At 44.4% G+C, this 16,719-nt stretch overlaps 2 protein-coding genes across 3 annotated transcripts in view; one reads left to right on the top strand and one right to left on the bottom strand.

Annotated features, from left to right (window-relative positions):
* Positions 1-5,234: 5,234 nt before the first annotated feature.
* On the bottom strand, positions 5,235-6,143 carry LOC112910002 (heterogeneous nuclear ribonucleoprotein C). The gene is made up of 2 exons (XM_025986232.2): positions 5,694-6,143; positions 5,235-5,654 (listed from the first exon to the last, which is right to left on the bottom strand). The coding sequence occupies exons 1-2, from the start codon at positions 6,008-6,010 to the stop codon at positions 5,354-5,356; spliced, it is 618 nt and encodes a 205-aa protein (XP_025842017.2). The 5' UTR covers positions 6,011-6,143; the 3' UTR covers positions 5,235-5,353.
* Positions 6,144-12,096: 5,953 nt separating this feature from the next.
* Positions 12,097-16,719, top strand: part of PTCD1 (pentatricopeptide repeat domain 1) — a 46,927-nt gene continuing 42,304 nt past the window's right edge. For both annotated transcript variants that reach the window (XM_025986249.2, XM_025986248.2), the window contains exons 1-2: positions 12,097-12,232; positions 16,496-16,603. In XM_025986249.2, coding sequence (XP_025842034.1) covers positions 12,220-12,232; positions 16,496-16,603 — 121 coding nt within the window. In that variant the 5' untranslated portion in view covers positions 12,097-12,219. The remainder of the gene's footprint in view (positions 12,233-16,495; positions 16,604-16,719) is intronic.

Raw genomic sequence — 16,719 nt, forward strand, 5'->3', positions numbered from 1 at the left:
TTCGTTTTCCCCAAGTGTTCGCTTGAAGAGATTAACTCCATCGTCTGGAATTCACTGTCGGCTGGACACTATGTGGGAGCAGGAACCGTCCCAGTGAATTAAACATAATGGGTGGAGTGAAGATAGGGTGTCCCCTCCACCCTCTGTTCTCTCCAATTCCAGTGTAGACTCTAGGAGACCTTAGAGTCATCCCTTGTGCAGGCTCCAGATGGGATCCTACACACTCCTTCCCCCCAGTGTCCAGCACCAAAGAACACATTATGGTCAAGGGGCAGAATGCCTGGATAAGAAGGTCACTTGTAGGGATCCCTGGGTGGCGCAGCGGTTTGGCGCCTGCCTTTGGCCCAGGGCGCGATCCTGGAGACCCGGGATCGAATCCCACATCAGGCTCCCGGTGCATGGAGCCTGCTTCTCCCTCCGCCTGTGTCTCTGCCTCTCTCTCTCTCTCTGTGACTATCATAAATAAATAAAAAATTTAAAAAAAAAGAAGGTCACTTGTATGGTGGCCTCCTGGGAATACTCCTCTGATTTGCTCCATCTCACCTGCTTTTGGACAGAAATGGTTCTTGGAACAAACTCAGTGCTGGGTTCCTGTCCCAGGGTTATTTATTCCTTGGGCTCCAGAGAGAAAGTTTTGTATGTATCTGTGCCTATAAATGATTCTGTGCATGTGTGTGTTCCCATCCAATAGCTTTCATTTATTTCTTACATGTTCCTCTTTCCCTTCTCAGCTGCTGCTCACATTACTTGTCCGGGGGTTGGAGTTTTCCTGTGCAGGCCACTGCTCCCATCTAGGACAGCGCTGTGACCAGGAGGTCTTGCTTGGCATGCGCTCTGGCACCCTCACCCCGCCCACTCCCCAGCTCTGCAGGGTGGGGCCACGTGCACATGTGGGCTGCATCTGCGTCCCTGGGAGCCTGGTTCCTGGTTCTCCCGAGAGCTATTGCCCCTTCCTGAGGACTGTAGCCCCTCCGCACAGAGCCCAGGTCGGGGCGTCCTGAACCCTAAGCCGCCAAGGCAAAAGCCTCATCCCCACGTGGGCTCCCTTCTGGGTCTGAGGCTTATTTACTATCACCATGGAAACCACCTGCTCCGCGTGGGCGGGACTCCTAAAGCGGCTGGGTGGGAGTCCTGGAACCAAGAGAGAGGATGCGGTCCCCAGCCCTTGCTGGAAGGTCTTCTACTTGAGTTAACTCCAGGCTTGACCTTGAGCCCTGACCTCCCCGGAAAGCGGACGGCACAGGAGGCATTTTTTTTATTAATAAAAAAAAAAAAGATTTTTATTTATTTATTCATGAGACACACACAGAGAGAGGCAGAGACATAGGCAGAGGGAGAAAAAAGCAGGATCCCTGCAGGGAGCCCAATGTGAGGCTGGATTCCAGGACCTGGGATCTCAGGATCTCAACCTGAGCCAAAGGCAGACATTCAACTGCTGAGCCACCCAGGTGCCCCAAAAGGTCCATTTGTGATGCTCCCAGAGCCTCAACCGCTGACTGGCCAGATTTATGAAAAGCAACTATAAAAGCCCAGGTGGCAGGCCAGAGAGGGTCCAGGCTCAGAGAGAGGGGTCTCCAGCTCTGGGCCTTCTGCTGGTCCCTTCCTTCCAGAGGCCGTTTAAAGCTAACTCTGCTGAGGAATCCAACCTATCCTAGCCTGTAGTCCTTTTCACAGGCACAGACTCAGGTTTTGCATTTCCCACACCCACTGGCCCCTCTGACACCATGTTCCCCATCTCTGCCCAGGGCTGGGGCTGCTGTGCCCCGCACTTGTGTCTCTGGAATCCAGCCCTCAGTTCCAGGCTGCCCAGCAGCCCTGCTAACACCTGCAGCTCTGGTCCACTGTGGCCATCCATCTGGAGCCACCAGGGAGCTGTTGAGTTCTGATTTCCTGAGTCCTGGGAGTGAGAGTCGCCGCTATAGAGATGAGAAATTGGGTGTGTCAGTGTCTCTGTGTGAAGCCTTGCAGGTAAGGGACAGTCCCAATTTCAGGAGAGGAAAGAGTCCCAATGCCAACCTCTAAACCACTGGGGAATACCCTGTGTTTGAGATGAAATGAACAAAAAACAGCTCAAAAGCCATTCAGGATTGACAACCATATTCTTTGTTTTTATAGCTTTTGTGAATGTGTTTTGTTTCATGCAATCATTTTTATATTAAGTAAATTATATTGTTCCATATCAGAAAAAGCCATCTAGTATTATAGATAACAGACTGAAGTAAATGAAGGTCATGCTCTGCAGAGCAAGACTAGACCAGAGAATGAGAAACTAGGTCCCAAGAATTTCTAGAGATAGTTTTGACAGGTGCAGAGAGGCAGCCTTTTTGACCCAATGTGGACTAAGAATCATGAGGACTTCAGAGTATATAGCTCAGAAGAGTCTCAGGTATTAAAGGGGTGGAATGCGCAGGATATTAGGAACTTTCCTATCCATACAAAAAGATAACAATTGGACATGGGAGCCAGCAGTTAGTTGTTCAAAATACCTCTATTAACAGGCAAAAAGTTCTTACAATATTGTCAGAATATTAATGGAAATCAAAAAAGAAAAAATCTTTAAAGAAACATTATTCTGGATAATAAAGAATGGGAGGAAAATGAGCAAAGACAATTAAAGGAGATGATGTATAAAGAAACATTCAAGAACTAGAGGAATAAAAAAACAGAAAACAGAGCTTTCCTACAAAACCCAGGCAGGTAACTCGGTAAGAAAACCAGGGCTACTACCTTGCAGCTCAAGTTCTTTCTGGAAAAATACCACCAGTAACCTGTGGTTGGTACTTGATGAATTTTTTTAAATCATTTTTTAGTGCAGTTTTGGATTTACAACAAAATTTAGAAAGAGGTGCAGAGACTTCCCATATACCACTTGTCTCCATACCTCTGTAGCCTTCCTCATTATCAAAATCACTCACTGGAATGATAAATTTTTTTGCTAAGGATAAGCCTACATTGACACATCATAGTTATCTAAAGTCCATAGCTTACCATAGAACTAACCCTTGGTGTATATTCTGTAGGTTTGGACAAATGTGTGTATATATATATATATATATATATATATATATATATATATATACACACACACACATATATCCATTATTTTAAAAAATTTATTTATTTATTTATTTGAGAGAGAGAGGGAGAGCACCAGCTGGGGGGAGGGGTACAGGGAGAGGGAGAAGCAGGCTCCCCACTGAGCGGGGAGCTGGAACTCCAGAGTTGATCCCAGGACTCTGGGATCATGACCTGAGTCAAAAGCAGACACTTAACCTACTGAGCCACCCAAGCACCTCTGGCATCCATTATTATATCATTCAGAGTATTCTCAATGTCCTTAAAACCATCTGTGCTCTTCGTTTTCATCTCTCCCTGCCTCCATCTCTGACAACCACTGTCCTTTGACTGTTTCCATAGTGTTGCCTTTCTCAGAATGTCATATGGTTGGAATCAGAGTAGGAAGCCTTTCCACATTGGCTTCTTTCACGTAGTAACATGCATTTAAGTTTCCTCCATGTCTTTTTATGGCTTGAAAGCTCATTTCTTTTTAGTGGGCAATACTATTCCATTGTCTGCATGGACTATTTGAAGTATCTATTCACCTACTTTAAGGACATCTTGGTTGCTTCCAAGTTTGGGCAATTATGAATAAAGCTGCTATAAACATTCATATGCAGGTTTTTGTGTGGATATAAGTTTTCATGTCCTTTGGATAAGCATCAAGGGGCATGACTGTGTTACCTAATTTCCTTCCTAGTCATCCTGTAGAATCAGTTTTTCCATATCTACAAAATAACTTGCTGAGATTTGATTGGGATTGAATCTATAGATCAAGTTGGGAAGAACTGACATCTTGACAATATTTTCTTCCTCTCCATGATCATGAAATACCTCTCCATTTATTTAGTTCTTGGATTTTGTTCATCCAAGTTTTATATTTTTCCTCATATAGATCTTGTACATATTTTGCTAATTGCATACCTAGGTATTTCATAGTTTTTGGTGCTGATGTAAATGGCATTGTTTTTATTTTTTGTTTATTTTATTTTATTTATTTATTCATGAGAGAGAGAGAGGCAGAGACACAGGCAAAGAGAGAAGCAGGTGCCATGCAGGGAGCCCAATGTGGGACTCGATCCTGGGACCCCAGGATCACGCCCTGAGCCAAAGGCAGGCACTCAACCACTGAGCCACCCAGGCTCCCCTGGTATTGTATCTTTAATTTCAAGTTCTATTTGTTCATTCTTGGTATATAGGAAAGTAGTTGATTTTGTATGTCAATCTTGTACCGGCAACCTTGCTGTTAATCACTTACTAGTTCTAGGAGTTCTGTTGATTCTTTCCGATTTTCTACATAGACGATCATGCCGTCTGCAAATAATGACAGTTTTACATCTTTCTTCCAAATTTGTATACCTTGCCTTATGCCATAAGCAAGGACTTCTGGTGCCATGCTGAAAAGGGGTGGTAAGAGGGGACGTCCTTACCTTGTTCCCGATCTTAGTGGGGAAGGTTCTAGTTTCTCTTCATTGAGTATGATGTTGGTTAGAGGTTTTTAATATATAGTCTTTATCAAGTTGAGAAAGTTCCACTCTGTTCCTAGTTTGCTGAGAGTTTTTATCATGAATGGGTGTTGGATTTTATCATGAGTGGTGTTTTGCAGTGTTATTTGGATGTGTCCTGCATGTGCATCAGACAGGTAAGTCTGGCACCTGGGTAATTATTTACTCTAGTTCAGTTCTCAAACCTGTGATATGCAGGCTGGGGTCAGAGCCATACATTATCAGCTTTGTGGGGAGCCCATAGTTTATACAGAACTGTAGGGGATACTAAAAATACAACCTTACTAAAAGAAAATTTTATACGAACAAAACACCAAAGGCCATCATTTAATAAGGATATTTTAACATTCCCCTCTGATATTATCCACTTGTAAGCATTTTGTCTTTTTTTTTTTTTAAAACCACACATCCTTTTTATTGTTAAGTCATAAAGAGGTATCAAAATTAAAAGCAAAAATTACAGGGTAAGACTTAACATAACTACTAGGAGCGTCAAAGGAAGTGAAAATGGGACTAGGCGCAGGGCAATATGAATTAATGAACATGGGAAGGATAAGGATGGGGAGAACAGTGAGCATGTGCTGAAGAAGATACTAGGGGAGAGGATCTGGTGAAAATTTTGATCTTAGACAAGCGCCTAGGTAAAGAAATAATGGGACAAGATTTCTAAACCCCACTATGTGCTTAAGAGTCATCCTCGCCATTGGCGCTGTCTCTGTCATCCTCTCCTTCCTCAGCCTCTTTTTCATCATCCTTGATCAACTCCAGCTCCTTGTTTGCTCTGTTCTTTCTCAATTTTTTTCCAGGCTTTCCAGTAGAGAATCCACTTTTTGTTTTATCTGGGTCAATTCCTTCTTAATGGTTTGAAGGTCATCTCCTTTCAACTTTCCAGACTTGGAAGAAGATCCTCGCTGTCCACTCTTAGAATTGAAGCCACTTTTGCCCCTTCGTGAGGTGTTTCCTGATACACGCTGACGTTTTGAGGGAACCACAGCGCGAGCAATTGGAGGAGGAGGGGGTACACGTGCTGGGTAACTGTACATCCTGTCATAATAATCTCGTTGAAAGTCATAGTCCAAATCAAAAGAGGAGCTGAGTAGAGGGGACGGAGAAGGGTGTTCTGGTACTGACCCGTACATCTCCGCTGCAGATCGTTTCACGCCTGCTTTTCCTCGGCTCACTTTTGGCTCTGCAGCCAGATTAATATCTAAAACCTGGCCGGCAATCATTCTGCCATCCTCTCCTGCCACAGCAGCCCGGGCATTTCTCTCATTAACATACTGAACGAAGGCAAAGCCTTTATGAACAGAGCAACCCACAATTTTGCCGTATTTTGAGAAGATTGCCTCCACATCAGATTTCTTGACCACAAGAGTATTGAGATTCCCAATGAATACACGGGAGTTCATGGAGCGAGGATCTGTCTTGTTGGTAACATTGCTGGCCATTGTCTTTGATGGTAAGGTTCCTCACAAGCCGAAAACAGGAGGGGGGAGGGAGAAGGGATTCGATTCTGAATCTCCCACTCCCGGGTTCTACGTGGAGAAGCCAAGTGCTGCTCGAGGGCGACGACGCGGCCGCCGCATTTTGTCTTTAAATAATTATTTAGAAATCATATATACCATATTGAGTCACCGGGCCGGTTCAGTCAGTAGAGCATGTGACTCTTGAGCTCAGGCTGTGAGTTCAAGCCCCATGTTGGGTGTAGAATAAATAAATAAATAAATAAATACATACATACATACATACATACATACATACATCCCATTTCAGAATCAATTTTACTTAAGTAATATAGCTTCCATTTTTGCCTAATCCTTTCAATCACTATCTTATTTTTATTTTTTTAAAGATTTTATTCACTTATTTGAGAGAGTATGTGTGAGAAAGTACCAGCAGGAGGAGGAGGGTGGGCAGAAGGAGAGGGAGAAGCAGACCTCTGCCAAGCAGGGAGCCCAATGTGGGGCTCAATCCCAGGACCCTGGGACGGTGACCTGAACCAAGGCAGATGCCCAACCAACTGAGCCACCCGGGCGCCCCTCAGTCACTACTTTAAATATTGCATTGTGATCCATCGAAGATATTATGCCAGTATCTTAATTCTCTCAATTATTACATAATTCTTGCTTCCGCAGTAAGGAATTAAAGTTTACAGTACCCAACCCCAACTCTGACTCACATGCAGGGTTTCATTAATACAAACGTCACATCTGGAAAACATCCCAATAGATTTCTCAGTACTAATTCCCTGAGAAAGTATACTCTTTGATATTTTTGAAACTCTTTTTCAGTAATTCCTACCCTGGAAATTGTCAGAGCCCTTGTGGGAACATGACAATCACATTCCAGTATAAAATGAAATCACTTCACCAGGTCCCTTAGATCCAGTCATCCCCCCCACCCAACGCAGCCTGTCTATTCCAATGCTGGGGCTGGCAGACAGCTCACATGAGTCCCCTCTGCCCATGTGCTGAGAGTAACAGGGACAGATTCTTTATGAATAAAGCTTCTGGAGAATTATCATTTAATTCTATTTACATCTCTTCTTTAGGTTCCTGTTATGGACTATATGTTTGTGTCTTCTTTTTTTTTTTTTAAGATTTTATTTATTGATTCATGAGAGACACACAGAGAGAGGCAGAGACATAGGCAGAGGGAGAAGCAGGATCCCTTCAGGGAGCCCAATGCAGGACTCGATCCCAGGACCCCAGGATCATGACCTGAACCAAAGTCAGATGCTTAACTGCTGAACCACCCAGGCGTCCCCATGTTTGTGTCTTCTAAAAATTCCTATGTTGAGGGGTGCCTGGGTAGCTCAGTTGTTGAACACCTCACTCTTGGTTTCAGCTCAGGTCATGATCTCAGGGTCATGAGATCAAGCACATCATTGGGCTCTTAACGCAGGGGGCAGTCTGCTTGAAGATTCTCTCCCTCTGCCCCTTCCCCCACACTCTGATACATGCTCTCTCTCTCTCAAATAAACAAATAGGGGGGCAGTCCGGGTGCCTCAGCGGTTTAGCGCCACCTTCAGCCCAGGGCGTAATCCTGGGGACCTGGGATGGAGTCCCATATGGGGCTCCCTGCGTGAAGCCTGCTTCTCCCTCTGCCTGTGTCTCTGCCTCTCTCTCTCTGTGTCTCTTGTGAATAATAATAATAATAAAAATCAAATAAACAAATAGGAATCTCTGGGTGGCTCAGCGGTTTAGCGCCCGCCTTCGGCTCAGGGTGTGATCCTGGAGTCCCGGGATCAGGTCCCACATCCAGCTCCCTGTGTGGAGCCTACTTCTCCCTCTGCCTCTCTCTCTCTCTCTCTCTCTTATGAGTAAATAAACAAAATCTTTAAAAACATATTCAAATAAACAAATACATCTTAAAAAAAATATGGGACACCTGGGTGGCTCAGTCAGCTAAGCACCAACTCTTTGTTTTGATTCAGGTCATGATCTTAGGGTTGTGAGATCCAGCCCCGTGTGGGGCTCCACAATCAGCACTCAGCACAGAGTTTGCTTAAGGCTCTTTCCCTCTCCCTTGACCCCCTTCTCACCCCATGCTCTCTTTCTTTCTAGAAATAAATATATCTTTAAAAAATTCACATGTTGGGCAGCCCCGATGGCCCAGCGGTTGGGCACCGCCTTCAGCCTGGGGTATGTTCCTGGAGACCCAGGATCAAGTCCCACGTCATGCTCCCTGCATAGAGCATGCTTCTCCCTCTGCCTGTGTCTCTGCCTCTTTCTCTGTGTGTCTTTCATGAATAAAGTCTTTATTTTTATTTATTTATTTATGATAGTCACACACAGAGAGAGAGAGGCAGAGACACAAGCAGGCTCCATGCACTGGGAGCCCGACGTGGGATTCAATCCCAGGTCTCCAGGATGGCGCCCTGGGCCAAAGGCAGGCGCTAAACTGCTGCGCCACCCAGGGATCCCTAAATAAAGTCTTTAAAAAAAATTCACATGTTGAACCCCTACTCCTCAATGCGATGGCATTGGGAGGAGGGGTCTTTGGGAGGTAATTAAGTCATGAGGGTGGAGTCCTCATGATGGAATTAGCACCTTTGTAAAAGACACAAAAAAGGCTCTCTGCCATGTGAGGATACAATGAGAAGGCAGCCATCTGCAAACTAGGAAAAGAACCCTCACCAAGAGTCAAATCTGCAGGCACCTTGATCTTGAACTTTCGATCTCCAGAACTATGAGAAATAAGTTTCTGTTTAAGCAATCCAGTCTATGGTAATTTGTTAGAACCACTCAAAGACAGTCCTGTTTATTATTATTTTGCAATCTAAGATTGTGTATTTCTCTATTTTTACACACATTCACACCTTCCTTTCCATTACCTTTCATTGATCTCTTCATCATTTAATAATTTGATAATTTAGGAGCAGCTGGGTGGTTCAGCTGGTTGAGTGTCTGCCTTCGGCTCAGATCATGATCCCAGGACATGATCAAGCCCCACATTGGGCTTCCTGCTCAGCTGGGAGCCTGCTTCTCCCTCTCTCACTGCCTGCTGCTCTCCCTTCTTGTGTTCTGTCAAATAAATAAAATCTTTAAAATAAAAAATAACAATTTGATATTTTGTACCATTTTCCTTGCTTTTCAGATGTTTTCAATATTGTCTACAACACTGTCTCTTGAATTCTCTTCAAATGTGCTATATTTTTGTTGATTACCATTTTAAAAATTTTCAACCACCTTTTACAATTTATTTTTACGTTCCCTCATCTCTCATTTTGTTTTCATGATCTGTGGTATAAATTTCATTTCTAATCTTTGTACTTTTTTAATTAAAAAAATAATAATCTTTGTACTTTTTAAAAGAAGGGCACCTGGGTGGCTCAGTCAGTTGTGTCTGGCTCTTGATCTCAGGGTCATAGGTTTAAGCCCTGTTCCACAGTGAACATGGAGCCTACTTAAAGAAAATAAAAATAAAAAATAAATAAAATTAACTTATTTGTTTTCTTGTGTTCTTTTAATCTGCTCTCTCCCTTGTCACCATCCTTCTGTACTATTTCCCTTTAATTGCATATAAATCAGATCCTCCAGGATTTTTTCACTTTTCAACTCCTCTCACCTCACCACCTGTGTATCAGGTGTGTCCTCTCTGCACTAACCCTTAATGCTTCTTTGCCATTAGAACTTTGCTTCTCCCTCACTCTATGATATATATATATATATTTATATATATTTATATTTATATATTTTTAGACCTTTTCCTTATTATACTAGAAATGCACTTGGGGCCTTATTTCCCTTTGGTGTGCTAAGATGCCATGATGAGGTGCTCCTTGCATTTCTGACATACTGAACATAGGGACTTCTTCAATTGCTATCTCTGTGATTCTTTCATTTATTGTTCTGTTCCTCGTACAACAATTTAACAAACACCAATTGAACATCTTGAATGAGACAGCCAGACTTTGAGTTCAGAAACAGAGCTTTATTTTAAGGAGCTCAATTTATAGTGGAAGAGGCAGAAAAGTAAGCTGACCACTGATGGATATTAACTACCACAGTGTACTTGGCAATAAAAAAAAGTATCACAAGGAATCTTGTTTGATAAGTGAAGGTAATGATCCCTCCCTGACTCCCACCCCCAGCACCACCTAGGATGAGACAATGATCACAATGGCCTTTGTTAACTTGTAAGGAGCTCCCCGTTATGGGGCAGTTTTTCCTGGCAAGAAGCACCCCTATTATTTCTGTGGTGAGAAGAAAGATCGTTCAAGGTTGCCAAACCTGGAATGGTCACAGCTTTTTGTCTAACAGAGAACTGCCCCATCCCCTCTGTAAATCATATCCCAATGTCACTCCAGAAATGCAAATCCCTTTAAAACAAGTCTTAATTTGTGGCGCCTGGGTGGCTCAGTTGGTTAAGTGTCTGACTTTTGATTTCAGGTCAGGTCATGATCTCAGGGTTGTGAGATTGAGGTCCACACTGGGCATGCTTAAGAATCTCTCTCTCCTAAATAAATAAATAAATAAATAAATAAATAAATAAATAAATAAATGTTAATGGGTATGATACCTCCTACTTCCACACTCCCATGCATTGCTGGTGACAACTTGTTGAACTTATCAGGACTTGGGATCCCTGGGTGGCGCAGCGGTTTGGCGCCTGCCTTTGGCCCAGGGCGCGATCCTGGAGACCCGGGATCAAATCCCACATCGGGCTCCCGGTGCATGGAGCCTGCTTCTCCCTCCGCCTGTGTCTCTGCCTCTCTCTCTCTCTCTGTGACTATCATAAATAAAAAAAAAAAAAAACAAAAAACTTATCAGGACTTGAGAAGAAATTTTCCAGCAACACATGAGCATGGTGTCCAAAGTCACCTTGAAAAGCACTGGACTTTTGTCTTTGTTCTAAGAATAGAAAGGAAAGAAAAGGTATTTCAAATGAATTAAACTTCTATGAGGAGACAAATGTCAAGAAAATGGATCTCTGCTCCATTGAGGAATGTGTTTTCTTGATGGATCTATGAAGGGAGTAGATTACAACCCTCTGGCACTGAGCCTCTTGCCCAGGGGGTTTATGCATTGCACTAAAGACAGCAAGATCCTGGGGTTCACCCCTTCCTTGTCCCTGTTTTCTTCTGAGGATGAATGGCTAGGGCTTCGAAATCATGGGTCTTGGGGAAATCTGTGCATTCTGACTCCAGGCTTTGTTTGCACTCCTGGTTTTTCACATAACCACAAATCCTTATTTATTTGTTTGTTTATTTCATACTTAGGCTCCTCCTTGAATAGGGAAGAAAATAGTGGAATCCTAAAGTTCCCTGAGGCAGGCAGCTCCCCTGAGGCTGTCTGCTGGTGCCTGCTGTCATTGCATCCCTACTTTAGAGAAGGAAGTGAAGTTCAGGGAATCAAAGCATCTTGCCCAAGTCAGAATTTATTAACCAGGAATGGTTATCGTGGCCTTTTCAGAAAAAACCAAAATGGTGGTGAAGCATCACTGTGCTTGGAAAAGTGGAGGAAATAGGGGTTAGAGCTGTATACCCCTAGCGTCTTGCCTTTCTTTTCTTTTTTTTTTTTTTCCGTCTTCAGAGTCCAGTCCAGGGCTGGGATATATATCCTATGCCTCTGTAAGTTCCCAGAACAATTCTTTTTTTAATTTTTTTTATCCATTTATTTATGATAGTCACGGAGAGAGAGAGAGAGAGGCAGAGAGACACAGGCAGAGGGAGAAGCAGGCTCCATGCACCGGGAGCCCGACGTGGGATTCGATCCCAGGTCTCCAGGATCGCGCCCTGGGCCAAAGGCAGGCGCCAAACCGCTGCGCCACCCAGGGATCCCCTCCCAGAACAACTTTAAGGAGACAAAGGCAGAAAGCCAGGATGCTCTTTTCTCATTTCCCATTTTTGGGTCCCTGCCAGCCTCTTCCCTCCTAGGATGGGAAGGCCAGGCTGAGCTCTACCATCACCATCCCGCCCCCCCATTCTCCTATTCCCCCACCCCCATCCTCCTCTCCCTACTGCAGAATCCCGAGGCTTTGCCCTCCAGGGACTTCGCCCTTCATCCTAGGGTGCGCTTGCAGTTCTAGACTCGTACTGGTTGCGACCCGCTTCCCATGAATCTCTGCTTCCTGCGCCGCCGCGCAGCGGCGCGTCGCTCCCTACCCAGCAGTCCTTGCGCGGTCCGGCAGAGCGGACACCCAGGACTCCAAGATGGCTTCGCCCGGTGAGTAGGTGGACTTGTTTAAGGTTGCAAGGTTGAGGGCAGCAGCCGTGATGCAAGGTTCCGGGCTCACGGCTGCGCTGGGAGGGAGTGGGGGCTGCGGAGCCGCCTTCCCTTCGTTCAGGGCTTTCCCTGCGGCCTCACCGGAGGCGCACCCAGCCCTTTGCCCAGGGTCCTGCACCGTCCGACGCTTCTCTGCTCGCTCAGCCGCGCCGTCCGCCTGCCCAAGGCCCTGCGTCTCTTGGCTGCAGTGGGGAGGGTCAGGGCAGCCGAGGGACGCGTCTGCGAGCTTGGGAATGCACCACCTCCAGCCACTCTTCCTCTTCGCTGAACAATATTGACCCCGCCGCCACCTAGGCGCTTTGTGTTTGAACCCTGCTCGCAGCTTCTTCCCTTCTTCCCAAAGCTGAAGCTCAAATTAAGCTCCAGGAGGAGCGAATGCCTAGGACTGTGCCTGATACCAAGGAAGGTTGGACGCATATATGTTGAATACCTTTGAACAGGCTTAGGGAGGTGGAGCGACTTACTCAAGGTCACAACTAGTGAGAGGGCTGAGCTGGGCTGCTAAAGAGGAGTTTGGGGCCTCATGGCAAACGGAGCTTTAATCACAAGGATGGCATTATGATCTGCAGGCTTTTCAGTGACATGCGTGTATAAACCTACAGTTACCAGACTGTGCACACTGATTTTTTGTTGGTTTTCGTCTTTTTGTTTTAGTACGGAAACCATATTTTAGCCCTAGATCCTCTCACAGTAGCCTTGTCAGTAAGTCCCTGTCTAGAACATTGATCTCATTTTAAATATGAAAATAACAATCAGAGATGGAGTGTGGCCTGCTTGAGGCAGAGTTTTGATTAACCTACGTGTTTTACCCAACTTCTATATTCTTAATATCAGCCTGGAGACATGAAGAGGGGATCAGAAAAGATGAGAATGATGCTGCTTTTCCCATCTGTAAAATCAGGCTTGAGATTATTTATCAGCGGTAGTTATGTTGTTTAAAGAGGACATGTGAAAAGGAGCCACTGAGACTTGGCATCTTTTAAGTAGAGTGAAGTGATGAGTACTGTGGACTAAGCATTAAACAACTGGGTACATATAAGGTACTGGAAAGACTGCCTGGCCCTCTGTTGAGTGCTGGTCATTCCAGCTTCCACCCCGTAACCTCTGAGCAGGGTCATGTCACATCTGGCCCTTTTAGTATGACTCTAGGTGATGGGATTGTGTTCAAGTCTCTTAAGTACTGACCATCTTTTAGATGGTGTCTGTTGCCAAAGCATAAAGCCACTAATTCACTAGCAAATAAAGTGATGGGAATATGAGTTAGCAGCAGATGAGATTGGGTAAGCAAACTGTGGCCAGTGGGCTAGATGTCCTGTGGTCTGTTTTTGGCCAGTGAGCTGAGAATGGTTAAAAAAAAGGGAGGGATCCCTGGGTGGCGCAGCGGTTTGGCGCCTGCCTTTGGCCCAGGGCGCAATCCTGGAGACCTGGGATCGAATCCCACGTTGGGCTCCCTGCATGGAGCCTGCTTCTCCCTCTGCCTGTGTCTATGCCTTTCTCTCTATGTCTCTCAGGAATAAATAAATAAAATCTTAAAAAAAAAAAAAAAGGAAACCCTCTTTATGTGTATAAATATATGGAAAAATGAATTTTAAATTGTTGGCTATTTTCTCCCGTGATGTGCCAGGGCACTGTGCCAGCCTCTGAATGTGGTCATGAGGATGCGGAGTATGTTTTCGTAGTTTGTGGGCTCAGAAGTGACCCAATTTTGTTTTGTTTTCAGTTACCTTTTACCAGTGAAAAATACTTTGACTTAAGATACTGTGTTTCTTTTGCACATCTCCCCCAACACAATCCTATGATTAAAAGCACTTTTAAACTTTTTTATTATTCAAAGACAAAGGAAACAATAGTGTAATGAACACTTAGTACTCATGACCCAGTGTCAACAGTTAGCAACGTCTGCCATTCTAGTTCCATTTATATATTAGTCACTCGCTGCCCCCCATGTGGCCATATTTAAAGCCAGTTGGTTTTAGAATGATGCGTTCACACTCCTCACTGCATGCAAGAAGGCTTTGGGACTGTAGCAGAGGTGTAGCAGAGGTGTTGACTACATTCTTATTCAAGAAGAGATGTGGTACAGTCATTCTTGGAGTGAGGGCTCCTGAGCCAAGTGAAGACAAAACTGGCATGAAAAATGTGTACTTGTTAAACTTTTCTAGGAAAAGAATGGATGGGGTGACAAAAAAGTACAGGTCTTTCTCAAATGACTTTATTGTTTGGTGTTACTACCACTGACCCTAAACTCTGACAGAGATTTGGCACATATCCCAAAATTCATTTGAGACTGTTTCATGTTAAAAAATATTACCAAACTAATCACATCACAGTTTCCTGTTTGTAAAAGAACTAAAGGGTGCGATTCATCCCTGAAGTCTTGTATGCTTAAAATGTTCTAAAGTTTGGTTTGTATGCCATTTCTTTCTTTGCCTCTGTCTTGTTTCACACAGACCTTACTGACATTTCAACAATAATAATATTAACAATTTACAGTTCTGAGTAAGGTTTGAAATGGTTTTATATAGATTCTCATTCAGTTCTTGGAATAAGCCATTTTACAGACAAATTGGAGCTCAGAGATTATATGGGAAGGTAGTGCTAGTCCTTGAGATAAGGTGGGCAGGGAAGGAGGCCTTTTAGGGAATAACATTTAAGTTGAGCTGGCTGTGTGATGATCCAAGAGCGCAGCACACATGAAGGCCCTCAGGTGAAGCAACAGAAAGGGGTCTGGCGGCAGTACGGAGCCTGGTGAGATGAGATCATTGTCTGGTGATAGGATGTCGGTTTCTAAGAGCCAGGCTTTCGTCTGTAGCCAGTGCCGTATCCACAGTGCTAGCATGCTGCTTGACATAAAGTAAGTGCTCCATATTTGTTGGATGAGTTTAGATGGAAGGTTTGGACCAGTTTGTTTGGGACAAGCAGTCTAAACCATAACACTCAGGCTATGTATTAAGCCTCCATTTGACAGACACTTGATAGTGTCCAGCTGGGCCAAGTGTCTGGTTCTCCAAATGACCTGTATCAGATTAGAAGCTGCCATTGAGTCAAGAAGGGCTCCCAGTTGAGGCTATATTGTAATCATCTTGGCTTCAGAGTAAAATAGGAAGGGGACTGGGGAGGACCAGAGCAGGGTAGAACTGTGAATGTTCAGATGCTCATAAGGAGAGAATTGTCTCCTTTCTCATCCTCCCCATAGAGATCAACTTTAAAGAGCTGCTGAGCAGGTATTCTCTTCAGGGCAAGGAGCCAAAGACCACTGTCCCTTCATAAAGATTACCAACCACAGAAGGAGCCAGACCAAATTTACTCAAAGGTTTCTTCTCCATTTTGGGGATCCAATTAAAGACTAAGGCTTTGTAAGGACCAGGTTCAAGAGTCCACCACTGAACGGAATCCCATAGATCTGACCTCTCCTCACCTGGAGCCCTTCTTGTTCTATCCCCAAACTCTCTCTCTTTTCTTTTTTTTTTTTAAGATAATTTCATTTATTCATGAAAGACACAGAAGGCAGAGACCTAGGCAGAGGGAGAAGCAGGCTCCTCACAGGGAGCCCGATGTGGGACTTATTCCCAGAACTCCGAGATCATGCCCTGAGCCGAAGGCAAACACTCAACCATTGAGCCACCCAGGCGTCCCTGTCCCCAGACTCTCATTGGAAGATTAGCTGCGGCCCATTGGATCATTTGGAGTGGTTTATATTAAGTCATTTAACATTTGCGGTCCAGGTTGGATACTTGAGGTAGACCTCAGATTCTCTTCAGGAGCATGGGAGCCAGACCTCAGGTTGAGCCCCGCCTCCTGCCCGCATGCTGTGTGACCTTGGCCAAGTTGCCCAACTTCTCTGAGTCAGTCTTCCCCACTCATAAAATAAAGGCATCAGCTACCTGCTAATACAAGTAAATAGTAGTTTTGCAATAATTATTCTGCCCTCCGCTTGATACTTAATTCCACACGGCCGTTAGGTTCAGTTTTTACAATTACTTCCAGTAAGCTGTTACTCAAATCTTGTTCGTTCATAAAGCTGTTGCTTTCTATACACTCTGGCTTGAAAAAATAAATTTGGTGTGATATATTTATTCATAATATTACTTGTGTGCAGACTTTTTGTGGTGACTTTATTGAACGGTTGAAGTAAGTGACACAAAAGGATGCTATTTGTCTTACTGGAGGTTTTTCAGCGTGTTTTCTGCTCTTCCTTTTCAGTACCAGTGAAGGAAAAGAAGCTCATGGAGGTGAAACTAGGAGAGCTGCCAGGCTGGATACTGATGCGGGATTTCACCCCTAAGGGCATTGCTGGAGCATTTCAAAGAGGTCAGAGTCTACAGGCTTGTGTCAACCAAAGCAAATGCTTGGGTATTCAGGTCTCTCTTTGCTCTGAATTAATTTGAGCAGTAAAGGCTTCATCTCAGACCAATAAATTATGTAGA

This window comes from Vulpes vulpes, chromosome 3, assembly GCF_048418805.1.
Source record: "Vulpes vulpes isolate BD-2025 chromosome 3, VulVul3, whole genome shotgun sequence".
In the NCBI taxonomy this organism is placed as follows: domain Eukaryota; kingdom Metazoa; phylum Chordata; class Mammalia; order Carnivora; family Canidae; genus Vulpes; species Vulpes vulpes.